This window comes from Notamacropus eugenii, chromosome X (assembly GCF_028372415.1).
Source record: "Notamacropus eugenii isolate mMacEug1 chromosome X, mMacEug1.pri_v2, whole genome shotgun sequence".
Classification (NCBI taxonomy): Eukaryota; Metazoa; Chordata; class Mammalia; order Diprotodontia; family Macropodidae; genus Notamacropus; species Notamacropus eugenii.
Genome location: NC_092879.1, coordinates 11422208 through 11434178, shown reverse-complemented (window position 1 = coordinate 11434178; position 11971 = coordinate 11422208). Strand labels below are relative to the sequence as shown.

At 53.2% G+C, this 11971-nt stretch overlaps 1 protein-coding gene across 2 annotated transcripts; it reads right to left on the bottom strand.

The window, feature by feature from the left end:
- Positions 1 to 4359: 4359 nt before the first annotated feature.
- Positions 4360 to 10663, bottom strand: LOC140515161 (synaptotagmin-like protein 2). 2 transcript variants are annotated; one of them, XM_072625707.1, is made up of 6 exons: positions 10495 to 10663; positions 8897 to 9001; positions 8192 to 8357; positions 6759 to 6858; positions 6283 to 6352; positions 4360 to 4740 (listed from the first exon to the last, which is right to left on the bottom strand). In XM_072625707.1, the coding sequence occupies exons 1-6, from the start codon at positions 10589 to 10591 to the stop codon at positions 4721 to 4723; spliced, it is 558 nt and encodes a 185-aa protein (XP_072481808.1). In that variant the 5' UTR covers positions 10592 to 10663; the 3' UTR covers positions 4360 to 4720. The 2 variants fall into 2 exon arrangements, with proteins under 2 accessions (XP_072481808.1, XP_072481807.1); XM_072625706.1 differs by lacking the exon at positions 4360 to 4740 and adding an exon at positions 4758 to 5862.
- Between the last annotated feature and the right edge of the window lie 1308 nt (positions 10664 to 11971).

Here is an 11971-nt window from a genome sequence, read left to right as displayed (position 1 = left end):
CTGGCCCTTCCTGGTTGTTAGAGGTGCTGAAATCTACTTCCCTGCATGTAGCCCTCACCTGCTGGTGCTGGCCCTGCACCCTGGAGCTACACAGAACATGTCTTTTCCCAGACTCAGAGGACAGACTTTCAGGTGTCATTAGACAGCTCTCTTGAGCCCCCTCTCTTGCTCCACACCTCTCTTTCCTTCTAGGGTGAATCACCCCCATCCTTTCAACTGCTCCTCAGAGGGTACGCTTTCTTTCTCCCCCCACAGGCAATCATCAAGCCTTTATTTACTAGAATTCAACGCAGAATTCAATGGACCCCATTGGCAGGAAACCCTTCAATCAAATCTGCAGAATGCATGAAGGTGAAACCTCCACATCTCTGAACTAAGGGGCTTTGAAGAGATGACTGATTCCAGAAGAAAAAGAATCAGAAAAAGGAAGGAAAGCAGGCAAATCCAATTCTTTTAAAGGCTTCCATCTCTTAACTTGGATAAAAGACTCATGACTTTTCCTAGCATTGAAAAGAAGGCCTTCTTTGCCTGCCCTCACAGTCCTGGTCATCTTGCCTGCTGTGAACTAATGACCTCTGTGAATCTGTCAATGGCATTTGTAGCCAAGTGAGCACAGGAAATCCAGATGTGGGCTGCCTGGGGCTGATACCAGCAGGGCTATGGGACCTCCTTCTCTCCAGACACTGGACTTAATGAAGCCTCCTGGGAGCATGTGGAGGCACCGTTCAGAAGAGAGAACTGTGAAAGCTAGAGGAGACATTGTGTCTTCAGCTGGGGGCTGAGGTGGTCATGTAACCAGGAGTGGACATATGGCCAAGAGAGAAGGGGGAAAGGTGAAACAGAAAGTTCCCAGGGAGAGCATAGCAACAGGGCCCTTAGCAGTCAGCAATCACAGTGAAATAGACCCAGAGGATCTCCTCTCTGTTGAGGGGAAAACATGTACCCCCATGCACTCCCATGCACACTCGCACACAGCTAGGGAGAAGCCACCAGAAAGGAAGGTAGGGGAGAAAGGGGGAGAACCAAGAGGAAGAAGTCAGCACTGGAGTGGTAATTCAAGGTGTACCGTGTGGAATGTGGTAGCAGTTGGTGACAATGGAGTGTGCAACAGGTGTGACTGCTGGGAAATTGGGAGGTTTTTGATGGATCGGGCAGGAATAGTTTAGATGGAGAGGAGAAGACATGTCCAGGTGCTAGTTTGGTCGAGCATGTCAGAGGGGGACTCCACAGTCAGCAGTTCACCAAGTGACTGAATAAGGTGAGAGGCATCCCAAGAACGAGCCAGACCAGAAGTGATTCAAGTGTCCAAGGAGGGGCCAAGGAGGAAAGAGCAAATAAGGATGCACCCAATGTGACCAGATGAGCAAATGCCACAAGAGATCTGGGGTGAAGTTAGAGCCAGGGTAGGGGCTCTGGAGTGAAAACTAGGCATTCCCTTCACCCATGGTTTTGTGACTGTGCTAGGAAGAGAGATCAGAGGGGGGAGAGGAGTGATTCTGTGGGGGAAAGGGGGAGAAGGAGGGAGAGGTCTGGGGTCAGGGGCTCCTGGGAGGGAGCAACAAGGAGAGAAGAGGGAGACAGAGACAGAGAAGGAAAGATATGAGAGATGTAGAGGGGAGAGAGACACATAAAGATAGACAGTGGGACAGAAACAGGAACAGAAAGGCAAGGGGAGAGCAGGGGGAGGAGGAATCAGGGAGGGAGACACCTGGGGGTAGGAGAAAGGATCCCACAGACAAGAGAGTGAGAGAGGTGGGAGAGAGACAGAGACAGAAGGAGAGAGATATGAGAGACAGAGGGAAAGGAGACAGTCATAGGTAGGAAGACTGGAATACAGAGAAAAGGGGATAGAGTAGGAGAGGAAGGGAGAGAAGAGGGAGAGTCCTGTAGGTGGGAGCAAGAAGGAGAGTGAGAGGAGGAGGAGGAGACCCTGAGAGGGAATGTGTTGGGGGTGTAAGCTCAGTTCCGTGTGGACAGTCTCGGGCGGGTAAAGGTAAGAACTTCTAAACCTTAGAGTTCTCATGAGGCCCCCCAGGGAACAGCAGGGAATTGAGGTGTGAGACCAAGCTATCTCGTGCATTTCCGCCTCTTCCCGTGAGAAACGTGATGGGAGAGAGCATCCCCGCCCTCGAGATTGGCCCAGATCTGGGCACACCTATTTTTATCTAACAGGCACGGTATTGAGGTGCAAACGATGTGGCAGGAGAGCTTAAGTAGGGTCAGGAAAGCCTGAAGGCACTCTTAGCGCTGAGGGGCCCTTACAGGACAAAAGGCCCCTCTTCCTTCTCTCCTCTCTTCTCTCTTCCCTCTCCCTTCTCTCCCCACTTCCACTTCTGCTTTCATTCTCTTACTGTAAGATCTTTGCCTCCTTGGGAGATTTCCCTCTCTCCTAAGGAAGAGTTCCCCCTGCACATGTAACCAAGACCCTGAATAAAGCCTAACCCTCGTTCGACTCTGGAAAGTCTCTTCTCTCATACGTTTATCCGTTTCGGCCAGCCGAAGACCTGCGATAGGTAAGGTAAGACTCGGGTAGCCCTCAGGCCTCCAGGCCTGGCAGGAATGGGTGGGGGAGAGAGAGCCTAGGGCTGGACCCAGAGTAGATGCTTCAGTACTTATTGACAGAGACAGAAACAGAGGGCAGAGAAAGAGGGTGGGGGAAAGAGGCAGCCAGACAACACAGACTTCTAGACAGAGATGGAGAGATGCCAGGAAGTGAGGACCAGGGCCCACAGGGGATGAAAGAATCCCTGTCCCCCAAGACCTGTATGGGCTAGAATGTCAGATGAAGTCCTAGGGATACGGCCTCTCAGGGACAAGCTCAGAGCATCAGTGTTGGACGACAGTTCTTTTAAGATGAGGAGGCTGGGTATGGCTCCTGGGCTCCCTGGTGAGTCAATCACCAGTGGGAAGTGAGGCAGGACAGGCAGTGCAAAGCCCCCTCCTCTGGGCTCTGTGAAGATTGATGGAAACCCTCCAGCAGGGTCAGGGGAAGGAAGAGTCCTAATGTCTGCTCTTCTGTCCTGAGCAGACCCAATCCTGACCACTGGCCTCCATTTGGGGAGCTGTAATGACAGAGGAACTCTGAATCTAGAATCCTGAGCTGCCTGTGAAGCCCAGGACAGGTGCTGCCTCCTGTGCCAGGCCTTTTCTGATGTCCTGAGCTGGACCTTTGAACATTCCTGGCTATAACTGGGTCTGTGTCCTCTGTGGGTTACATAGGAGAGCCTGGACCCTTGGACTGTGGGTAGGCTAGGAGCTTATGTCAACTGGGCCAGGGACATGACAAGTATGGATATGACAGACCTGGAACTGGAGACCATAATGGCCTATGGGCTAGGCCGAGTCACCTGAAGAAGCAAGGGCTGAGGCTGGAGACCTGAGAGGGCTGGCCCAGTATCTGTCAGGCTGGTCTGGGAAGGAGACATTAGGCTGATTTGGGCTGAAGACAGACAAGGGATAGAGCCAGTTCTGGGGATTGCAAGTTGCACAGGGGGCCAAGGGTACACATTGGGACCAAGAGAGTCTACTGGACACACCTGGAGGCATTTGACAGGACACTTAGAAGTCCAGAAGACAAGAGATTCGCCCAAGGCCAGCGAACTACCAAAGACAATGCTGGGCACATTTGCTCAGCACTGAGAGCTGCCCCATAGGGCCAATGGTGGCCTTGGGGACCCAGTGGGGTTTCCAGTCAGACATCTGTCTTCAATGGAAGGCTGGATCCAGGTTACATCTTGAGTGCGTTGTAAACGCAGGGTGTGTGGGGAAGTGAGGGAAGAGGGGGGACGATGGGGAGATTATTCCAGGAGAAATGAGTGGCCCTCAGAGGCTCCTGCCTGGACTCTCAGGTTCTGTGACACTCCTGAGATCAGAGGGAGCCAACCATCAGAGAGGACTAGATGGCTTCATGGGTAGAGCACTGGGTCTGGCAGGCAGGAAACACCAAGTTCTAATACTGCCTTAGATACTGTCTACCACCTGATACATGACTGGGAAAGTCACCTGGACTGTCTAAGCCACAGTTTCCTCCTTTGCACAGTAGAGATGCTAACAGCACCAGCCTCCAAGGGATTCTGGGAGGCTCAAATGTGATAACACTTGTGGAAAATTGCCATGGCCATCTTGAAATATCAGAGAAAGGCTATCAAGGAGGCCCCTAGCAGGGGCTGCTGCTGCTTCTCGTTATCGTTACTGTCATTGTGATTACAATTTGGGCCCCAGGTGGCTCTAGGCCTAGAGAAGATCCCAACTCCCCCTGGGTCTGGGGCAGAGGAAGGAAAGACCTTCCCATGGTCCAGAAAACACAGAAGGAACCCAAGACAGGCTGCAGAACTGTGGGCAGCTCTGTCCTGGGTGGGCATCTCCTCTTAGGTATTCTTCCTGGGAATCAGTGAGATGACAGTGAGGGCACCAGTCTGGGCACCCAGTGGACAGGGTGCAGTGGGGGCAGCCTAGTGAGGTCAGGAAGGGGACTGAGGGGCAAAGGATTCTGGGGGTTTAAGAGAATTCCCCACAGTGAGACATTGTCCTTCTCAGAAGGAGTAGGGTCTTGCAAAACACACCTGGTCTAGCTCCAGGTTGGGAAAGGGGTCATTTTCCCAACTGCTCTGAGTGACTCATCCCCTAGAGAGGGCAAGGACCCTCCCTCCCATCACCCCCAATGTTCACTGAGTGACATATATAATGGAGAGGTTCATCATGTCACAATGAGGGCCATCAATCAGCTGAGGCACAGAGAACCTGAAAGACAACAGCACAAGTCAGTGGTGGGTGGCACAAGGATTGGTTGTGGGGTGATGTGGACTGAAAGCTTCCGGGTTCTGGAACATGGACCATGGCAGTGGCCAGGGTTACATCTACATTCGATACATGGATACATCAGCATTGGAAGCTGCAGCAGCACCAGAGCCAGGCACAGGGTGGAGGGGAGCATTTCTAACCCATGATGGGGGCTCGGTCTTGGTTCCCTTGCCCTCTCCCATGCCTGAAGTTACATGGTCACATTTACCAAGCCCTCAGCGACTTCACCCACCAGGTGGGGACTGCCATTGCCAATTCCCCAACTCCAACCAGTCCTTGGCTTTTGCCAAGGGACCTCGGAGCCAAGAAAGTGTAAGGAGAGGGGGGAGGCAAATGTAGGGGGTCATCATCCACCTCCCATGGGTCCCTGGGGAGCATTCATTGTGGAAAGGCAGCACAGTGTAGTGGAAAAGGACTAGAGGCCAGGGGACTTGGGTCATGCCTGACTCCAGGTAGTCAGTCACCTGGGTGACTTTACCAAGCCCCTACCCCCACTAATCTTCTGTGTCTTGGCCTCTCATCAGAAGATGACCTGCCTCCTCCCAGAGTTCTAGACAGACAGCAAGGGGCTGAGCTGGGGCCCTGGCACACCTCCCACCAGCTCATGCTCACACCTCCATACTGGGAGGGCAGAGTAAGTGCGAGGAAGGTGAAGCTGGTGGGACCTTGGGCTGCATGCAGTCGGGCCCAGAGCTCAGACTACCACAGCAGGCAGGGGCTGGGCCCTCCTCTTGTCTGCTGCCCTGGGTGGGCAGCACTCCTGGAATGCTGCACACTATTGCGGGACAGAATAGAGGTGGTGCAGTTGTCTGTGGATGCAGGATGAACAGAGGATGCCATCCTGCCTGGCCCTGCCCAGCCAGACCTGGCCCCACCCAGCCAGACCTGGCCCCTCCTTCCCAGGGGTCTTGGTCAGGAACAGATGGGAGTGGTACTGTTTTCCCTGCTGGGCAAATGTTTCCCTCTCCATCTATCCCAGGAAGATGTTGGCTCCCAGGAGGTCATGGGCCACACAGCAAGGTTTTTCTTCTAGTCTAGCCAGGCCCCTTTCTTCACATTGTCCTGGAAAACATCCCGTGTACCCCCAGTGCCCCATAAGGGCCAAGACACTGGCTGGCTTCTGGCTCTTTTCCCCGAGCCCCAAAAACCACATCTGCTCTCTCTGCTGCCCCTCTCCATGCCATGTTTGGGCAGGCTTAGAGAGCTCCTCTCCCTCCATCCCTTCAACATCAGGCGAGACTGAGGAAAGAGCCAAGGCAAGGGTAGGGAAGAAGTCAGGTAGGTGAAAAGATACAAGATTCCAAGTTGGAAGTGGAGGAGAAAGTGGGAGTGCCTGAAAGAGGGGGAGCTAGGCAGGACATGAAAGAAGGTGTCAAGTACTTAGAGGGTACCGGAGCAGGGATAAGGGAGCAAACCTGTGCACCCTGAAGAGGAAGGAGAACCACTTTTGGGACTCCTGGGTCCAGGAGACACAGAACTCACGTGGGCAGGGCTGTGGAATCCTGGGAAGGGTCAGTTGGCTTTGCTGAACTCTCTCTTGCTTCCTTGTGTTCTAAGGGAAAGATCCATGACCAGGCTTCAGATAGGGAAAGGCACCTGGGCATGTGGACACCAAAGGTGCTGCTACAAACTCTAGACCCATGTGCCAGGAGAGAAAAGGATCCGGCTCCTGGCATGTAATGGGCAAGGTCAGGCAGCCCTGGGAAATCAAGCTGTTGGTTGGGGGTCTCCCTCCTCTGGAGCCCTTTGGGGCAGGGAGAACAGGGTGTGCCCAGAAGTCTTCTCTGGGCTGGGTGCCAAGCATCCAGGGCAGCTGCCCAGAGGACAGCCCACCCAGGAGACTCAACTTGCAGCCCCTAGCCAGCCAGCCAGCACTCAGAGCAGGCAGCTCCCACTGACATCTGGTCCCTAGTATATTTGAGAAACCACAGCCAACCCTGCCACTCGGGGCTCCCTACCTTGAGCCTGTCCTTGTAAGCTAAGTTCACAGTTCTCCTCACCAGCATCAGGCTTTGGCCCCTGGGAGAGCTGTCAGGGAGCAGGTAGGTTTTCAGATGCCTGAAAAGAAGAGGGAATGTGGGCACAGTGCCAGGCAGGGTCATGCCCCAGACTCCTGTGCTACTGATAGGGCTTCAGGAATCAGGGAAAGAGAGTGCATGGAAAGGGGAAAGCAGGTCAGTTTGTGCATGCCCGGCTGTGTGTGTCGGCATGTGTGTGTATGTGTGTGTCTTTTTGTGTATGTGCATCTTTTTGAGTGTGTGCCTGTGTGTGTATGTCTGTATGTATGTGTGTATATGTGAATATGTGTGTATGTATGTGTGGGACTGTGTGTCTGTGTGTATGTGTGTGTGTGCCTATGTGTATGTGTGTATGTGCCTGTGTGTCTCTGTGTCTGTGTGTGTATGAGTGTGTGTGTATGTGTAATTGAAAGGAATCCTAGGAAACCTTTCTTTTTTATATTTCTTTTTATGCACTTTATTCTTATGTTGCATTGATATGATTAAAATAATTTTGTATTCTTTACTTATTTTTGCTGTTTACAAGTAATAGAGTTTATTCTGTAACTGCCTTTGTCCTGTAACTACTTATGTCACAATTCTCTCTCTCCGAATTCAGTTGAAAGTTCAGCAGGACCATAATGGATAAACTTGAAAAATCAAGCTCTATTTTTTTAAATATATAAATTGTTTATTTTTAAGTTCTCAACACTCACTTTCACAAGAACTTGAATTCAAAATTTCTCCCCATCTACCCCACCCACACCCCAGGACAGCATGTACCCCAATCACCCCTTCCTCCAGTCTGTCCTCCCTTGTATTCTACCCCCATCTCCCACCCTTCTCCCCTCTGTTTCCCTGGAGGGCAAAATAGATTTCTGTACCCCATTGCCTGTTCATCTTATTTCCCACTTACACGAAAAAAGAATTTTTAGCATTCATATTTAAAGCCATTTTTAAACCTATATTCTCTCCCTTCCTCCCTCCCCAACCACCCTCAATGAGAGAACAAGCAATTCAGTGTAGGTCATCCATGTGCACTTATACAAAACACTTCCATAATAGTTCTGTGGTAAAAGACTAACTACATTTCCCTCTGTCCTGTCCTGCCCTGCCCTCCATTTACTCCATTCTCTCCCTTGACTTGTCCTCCCACAATTGCGGGGGGAAGGGAGCCTTTCTCACACACATATTTGTAAGTGCATACAAGAAAACCAGCTGCATAACTGAGGAGCCCAGTTCCATTGCAGAACTGTTCCCAAGACATTTCCAGCCACCACCACCACCAGCACCCCCACCAAGCAGTCAGGCCCTGGTCCCTGGGAAAGGGCCTCTCAGTGAGGGGCAGGAGAGACAAATGTCAGCCCAAGCCAACAAGCACCAGGGGCACTCACGGATCATCTTCCTTTGTTCCATCTGCCACTGCCAGGCTCTTGCCCTGAGAAGCAGAAATCTTGACCCCTCTGAACCTTTCCTCATAGGCCAGGGCCACCAGAACTGCTCCCTGGGGAGCCAGGGGACCAAAGGTCCCCTTCTCGATGCTGGTCTGCGGCCCTTCACCTGGACAAAAGCAGAGTGAGGGGGTGAGGGCCTCAGTACACCCCTGGGCCTTAGCACAGAATCTCTGCTCTCCCCCATGCCCAGCACAGTCAGAAGAAGCCAGGCAGTTGTCTGGTGGGGGAGGTGTAGGGAGCCTTCCCAGAGGGCTTTGCCCCTCATGGCTGACTATTGGGGCTCCTCTTTTTTTCTGGACATGTTCTCAGCTGTGTTCTTCTCTGGACTCTGGACCCCTGCTGGGAAGATGGCATCAGCACAGCACCCACTCTGTTTCACAGCCCCCTCCGGGGCCCCAGAGCCCTGGAAGAGACTGAGGGCTAACACCTGCACAAGGGGGCCCTGCCACTCTCTGAAGCAACAGGGGTGTGAGGTGTGTATGTCCCTGTGTGTATGTATACCTATAGATGGGGAAATAGCAATGGGAAAATGGGAAACCTAAGGGGGCTGGGCAGGTGTGGCTGTCATTCCCAACAGGCCTCAGTGATTTTCTCTCAAGCCATGCTTCTGGGGAGAGGGAGCCCCTGTTCAGGGGTGGCAGGTACCTACTGAGGAGGAGCAGGAGACCTTCTCAAATCCACTGTTTGTATTAAATGTCTTCTGGAGTTGGCCAGTCTGGAAGCTGAAATAGAATCTACACTGGAGTCCACCTGTCAAACAAACAGCAGGGAGCCCTCAACAGGGGACCTGGAAGTCATGCCCAAACATTGCTTTCCCTGGGTTCTCAGGGGTCCCATGTGGCTGTCCCTGAAGCAGACAGCCTGGGCACTGGGAGGTGGGAGTGAGAAGGCCAAACTCCCCTGGGGGCTGAGATTGGAGAGGGGCATCCTTCCTAGTGTCCCTAGTCTACCTTCCATCCCATGCAGCCTCCCATCCCTTTCCTATGACTTCACCTCCCCAGAACTGAACTTTCTGGAGGGTACAAAGGTCCACATTGCTTCTTGTGTGACTCACCACAAACCTGATAGGTGACACCTACTTCCCTGGCCTATCTCAGCCAGTTTCCTCCTCTGTAAAACAAAGGGCTTGGACTCCAGAGGCTCTCTGTTCTACCTCTGTGTTCTGCTGGCCTCCAATTGACACAGAAGGAAGCTGAGGCAGAGAGCAGTGGAACCATTTTTGTGCCTTGTCCCACAGGCTTGTAATTGTAAGGAGGGCAGACTCTGCCCCCTCTACTGTGTCCCCCTCATTCCAGGAATATCTCCGGGGAACCACAGTGTACTGTCTCTGTTCTGTGAGTTCTGTGGTGAGGATCTGGGGCCTGGTGGGGCTGACCAGGAGGATCCCTGCTTGAAGCCCTCAGGATGACAGAGAGATCTCCCCATGAAGCACCCTCCCCAGGAAGCTCCTCCATGATCAGACAGCTCTCATTCTACCTCCTGCTCCCATCTCTAACCTCCACCCAAATATCCAGGTCCTGCCTTGTGGGGTAGCCACACACAAACAGGCTAATCCCTCCCCATAGGGCAACTGTAGGAGCATCAGCCTTTGTCTCTCTGCCCCACACCCCAACCAACCCTCTTCCCAGACCCCCTGACCTTCCTACTCTGGGTGATTGGTTCTGAATGCCAAGGTGGGGACTGATACAAACAGACACAAGTGCCTGGTGAGTCTTCTCTGTCCTTGGCAGAGTACAAAAAGGCCAAGGGCACAGCTGGGGCTTTGTTCCATTCTCGGGGATGGGGAGAGGGAGTGGGAGTCATGAGCAAGGGGAGAGGACAAGGGGGTGAGGGTTGTCTTTTGGAGCTCACCCACTCAGCTGGCTCTCCTCTCCTACCTTGTCTCTCTGTCACTGCCCCGTCATTCAGCTGTCACAACTCACCTTACAAGAGACCTCAAAGATCTAAACCTGAGAGCCCCCTTAGCCTGACCCAGTTGGGGAACTGGGTGGGCTGCAGTTGGAATCAGGCTGAGGCCCTAGGAAGCCCACAGAGATTGGGAGGGGAGGGTCATGACCACAACAGTGCCAGGTCACTGAGAGAGGCAGATAGAAAAAGCCCAAAGAAACCACCCATACATCCCCCCCAGGCTGTGACTTTGCCTGAGTCAGCCCCACCCCTGCCTTGAGTGTCCAGAGACAGGGAAGTCAGACCATGGGAAGCCAGGCCCATCCCCCAGCCAGGAGGAGACAAAGGACACTCACTTTGTGGTTGGGCAGAGACATGCACCCAGGTCTCAACATCGTTCCCAGATGCCGGCTCGAGCTGAGGCTGGTGTGGAAGGGAAGGGACCCTGGTCATTCCCTGACCATCTATGATCCCTTGCACCCCTGTACAGCAACGACATCCTCAGACAGAGATGCCTTCCTGTGAGGAGCATCGACTACAGAATGTTGCCATGACATAGCCCATTGTGACATCGATGGTCACAAGGTGGGGAGTGAAGCAGGGGCCCTGAAGTTCCTTGCTCTTCCAAGGGAGAGGAGCAAGGAAGGGCAGGCAAGGAGGTCTGGCCCAGGTCTTAGAGACTTGGCCAAAACCCCTCCTCCACCACCCACTGTACTACTGCCCCCAGCCAGAGCAGTACCCAGGTCTATGGGTCTGTCCTCTGTGGCCAGCAGGTCTATACCTCTGTCACCCCAAACCAGGTCTCAGACCTGGGCCTCTTCCAGCATCAATGATACCTAGAATATGCACAAATTGTAGGTGGAGACACACAGAATGTACATTAAGGCAAAAAGCCAGCCCTGACCTGGGCAAGGAGGAAACCGAGAAACCTGGAATCCCCTTTAGGGGCTTCCCTGGAGAAAATTAGCCCTCCCAGAAAGGAGGCAGAGGGTGCCAAAAGGTGGGAAAGATTGGCTCAGGGAACAGTGAAGACCCTCCTTCCCCAGTTGGCAACACTACTCCACAGCACCCTTGAAAAAGTCAAAAATGGTGCCCCAGGGGATGCCCAAGAGCTTGGGGAAATTTTATCCTTCAGCCAGGCAGCCCTAAAGGGGAGGGGGTATGTGACAGGGAGAGAAGGGAGCAGGTTCTGGTTCTGTTCTGTGACGTGGACCCCTCTGGTAGTCAGGCTGCTTCATGACACCCAGCAACCATCCCACCCACCCATCTCAGAATCCTCTTTCTTATTGCCTCAAACCAAACTCAGAGGACTCCAAAGAAAACCACCACTGTGAGAGAAATCCCCAGATCATGGTACACATTGCCCACCTCCCAGGTCCCAGACCCTCAGAAATATCCCCAGCTGGCCCTGAGTTAAGAACCCTCCTGTACCTGAAGGAAAACTCCTGCCTAAGGAGGGTGTTAGGCTGGCCCAAGGACGTACCAGGCTGGAGCTGGGTCTGCTACCTGTCCTCACCCTGGGCAGGGCTCTGGAAATAACTCAGGGACACTGGGCTGAGCATTCACCTCCTCTGTCTCTATGTCCCCAGAAGATCTCAATTTCAGCCTGCTTGGCAGCCAGGTCACAATGGTACCCTCAGCCAATGAACACCTCACCCCCATTAGCCCATTTAGCTTAGTCCCTAGACTCCCCAGGCTGGCCCTTGGCAGTGCCAGGAGCAAAGCCCTTTGGGTCCAGGCCAATCAGTCTGTGGGAAGGCACACTGTGGGCCCACCTGCCTCCAAGCCACACAGGCACATGACCCTGTACTGACCACCCTTTCTGCTTTCTGC

Coding starts and splice junctions, on each gene's coding strand:
- LOC140515161 (XM_072625706.1), bottom strand. CDS start 10,591: ATGACCAGGGTCCCTTCCCTTCCACACCAGCCTCAGCTCGAGCCGGCA. Junction 6,353..6,758: donor CTTACAAGGACAGGCTCAAG/GTAGGGAGCCCC, acceptor TCTTTCCCTTAG/AACACAAGGAAGCAAGAGAG. Junction 5,863..6,282: donor GATTCCACAGCCCTGCCCAC/GTGAGTTCTGTG, acceptor GATGTTTTCCAG/GACAATGTGAAGAAAGGGGC.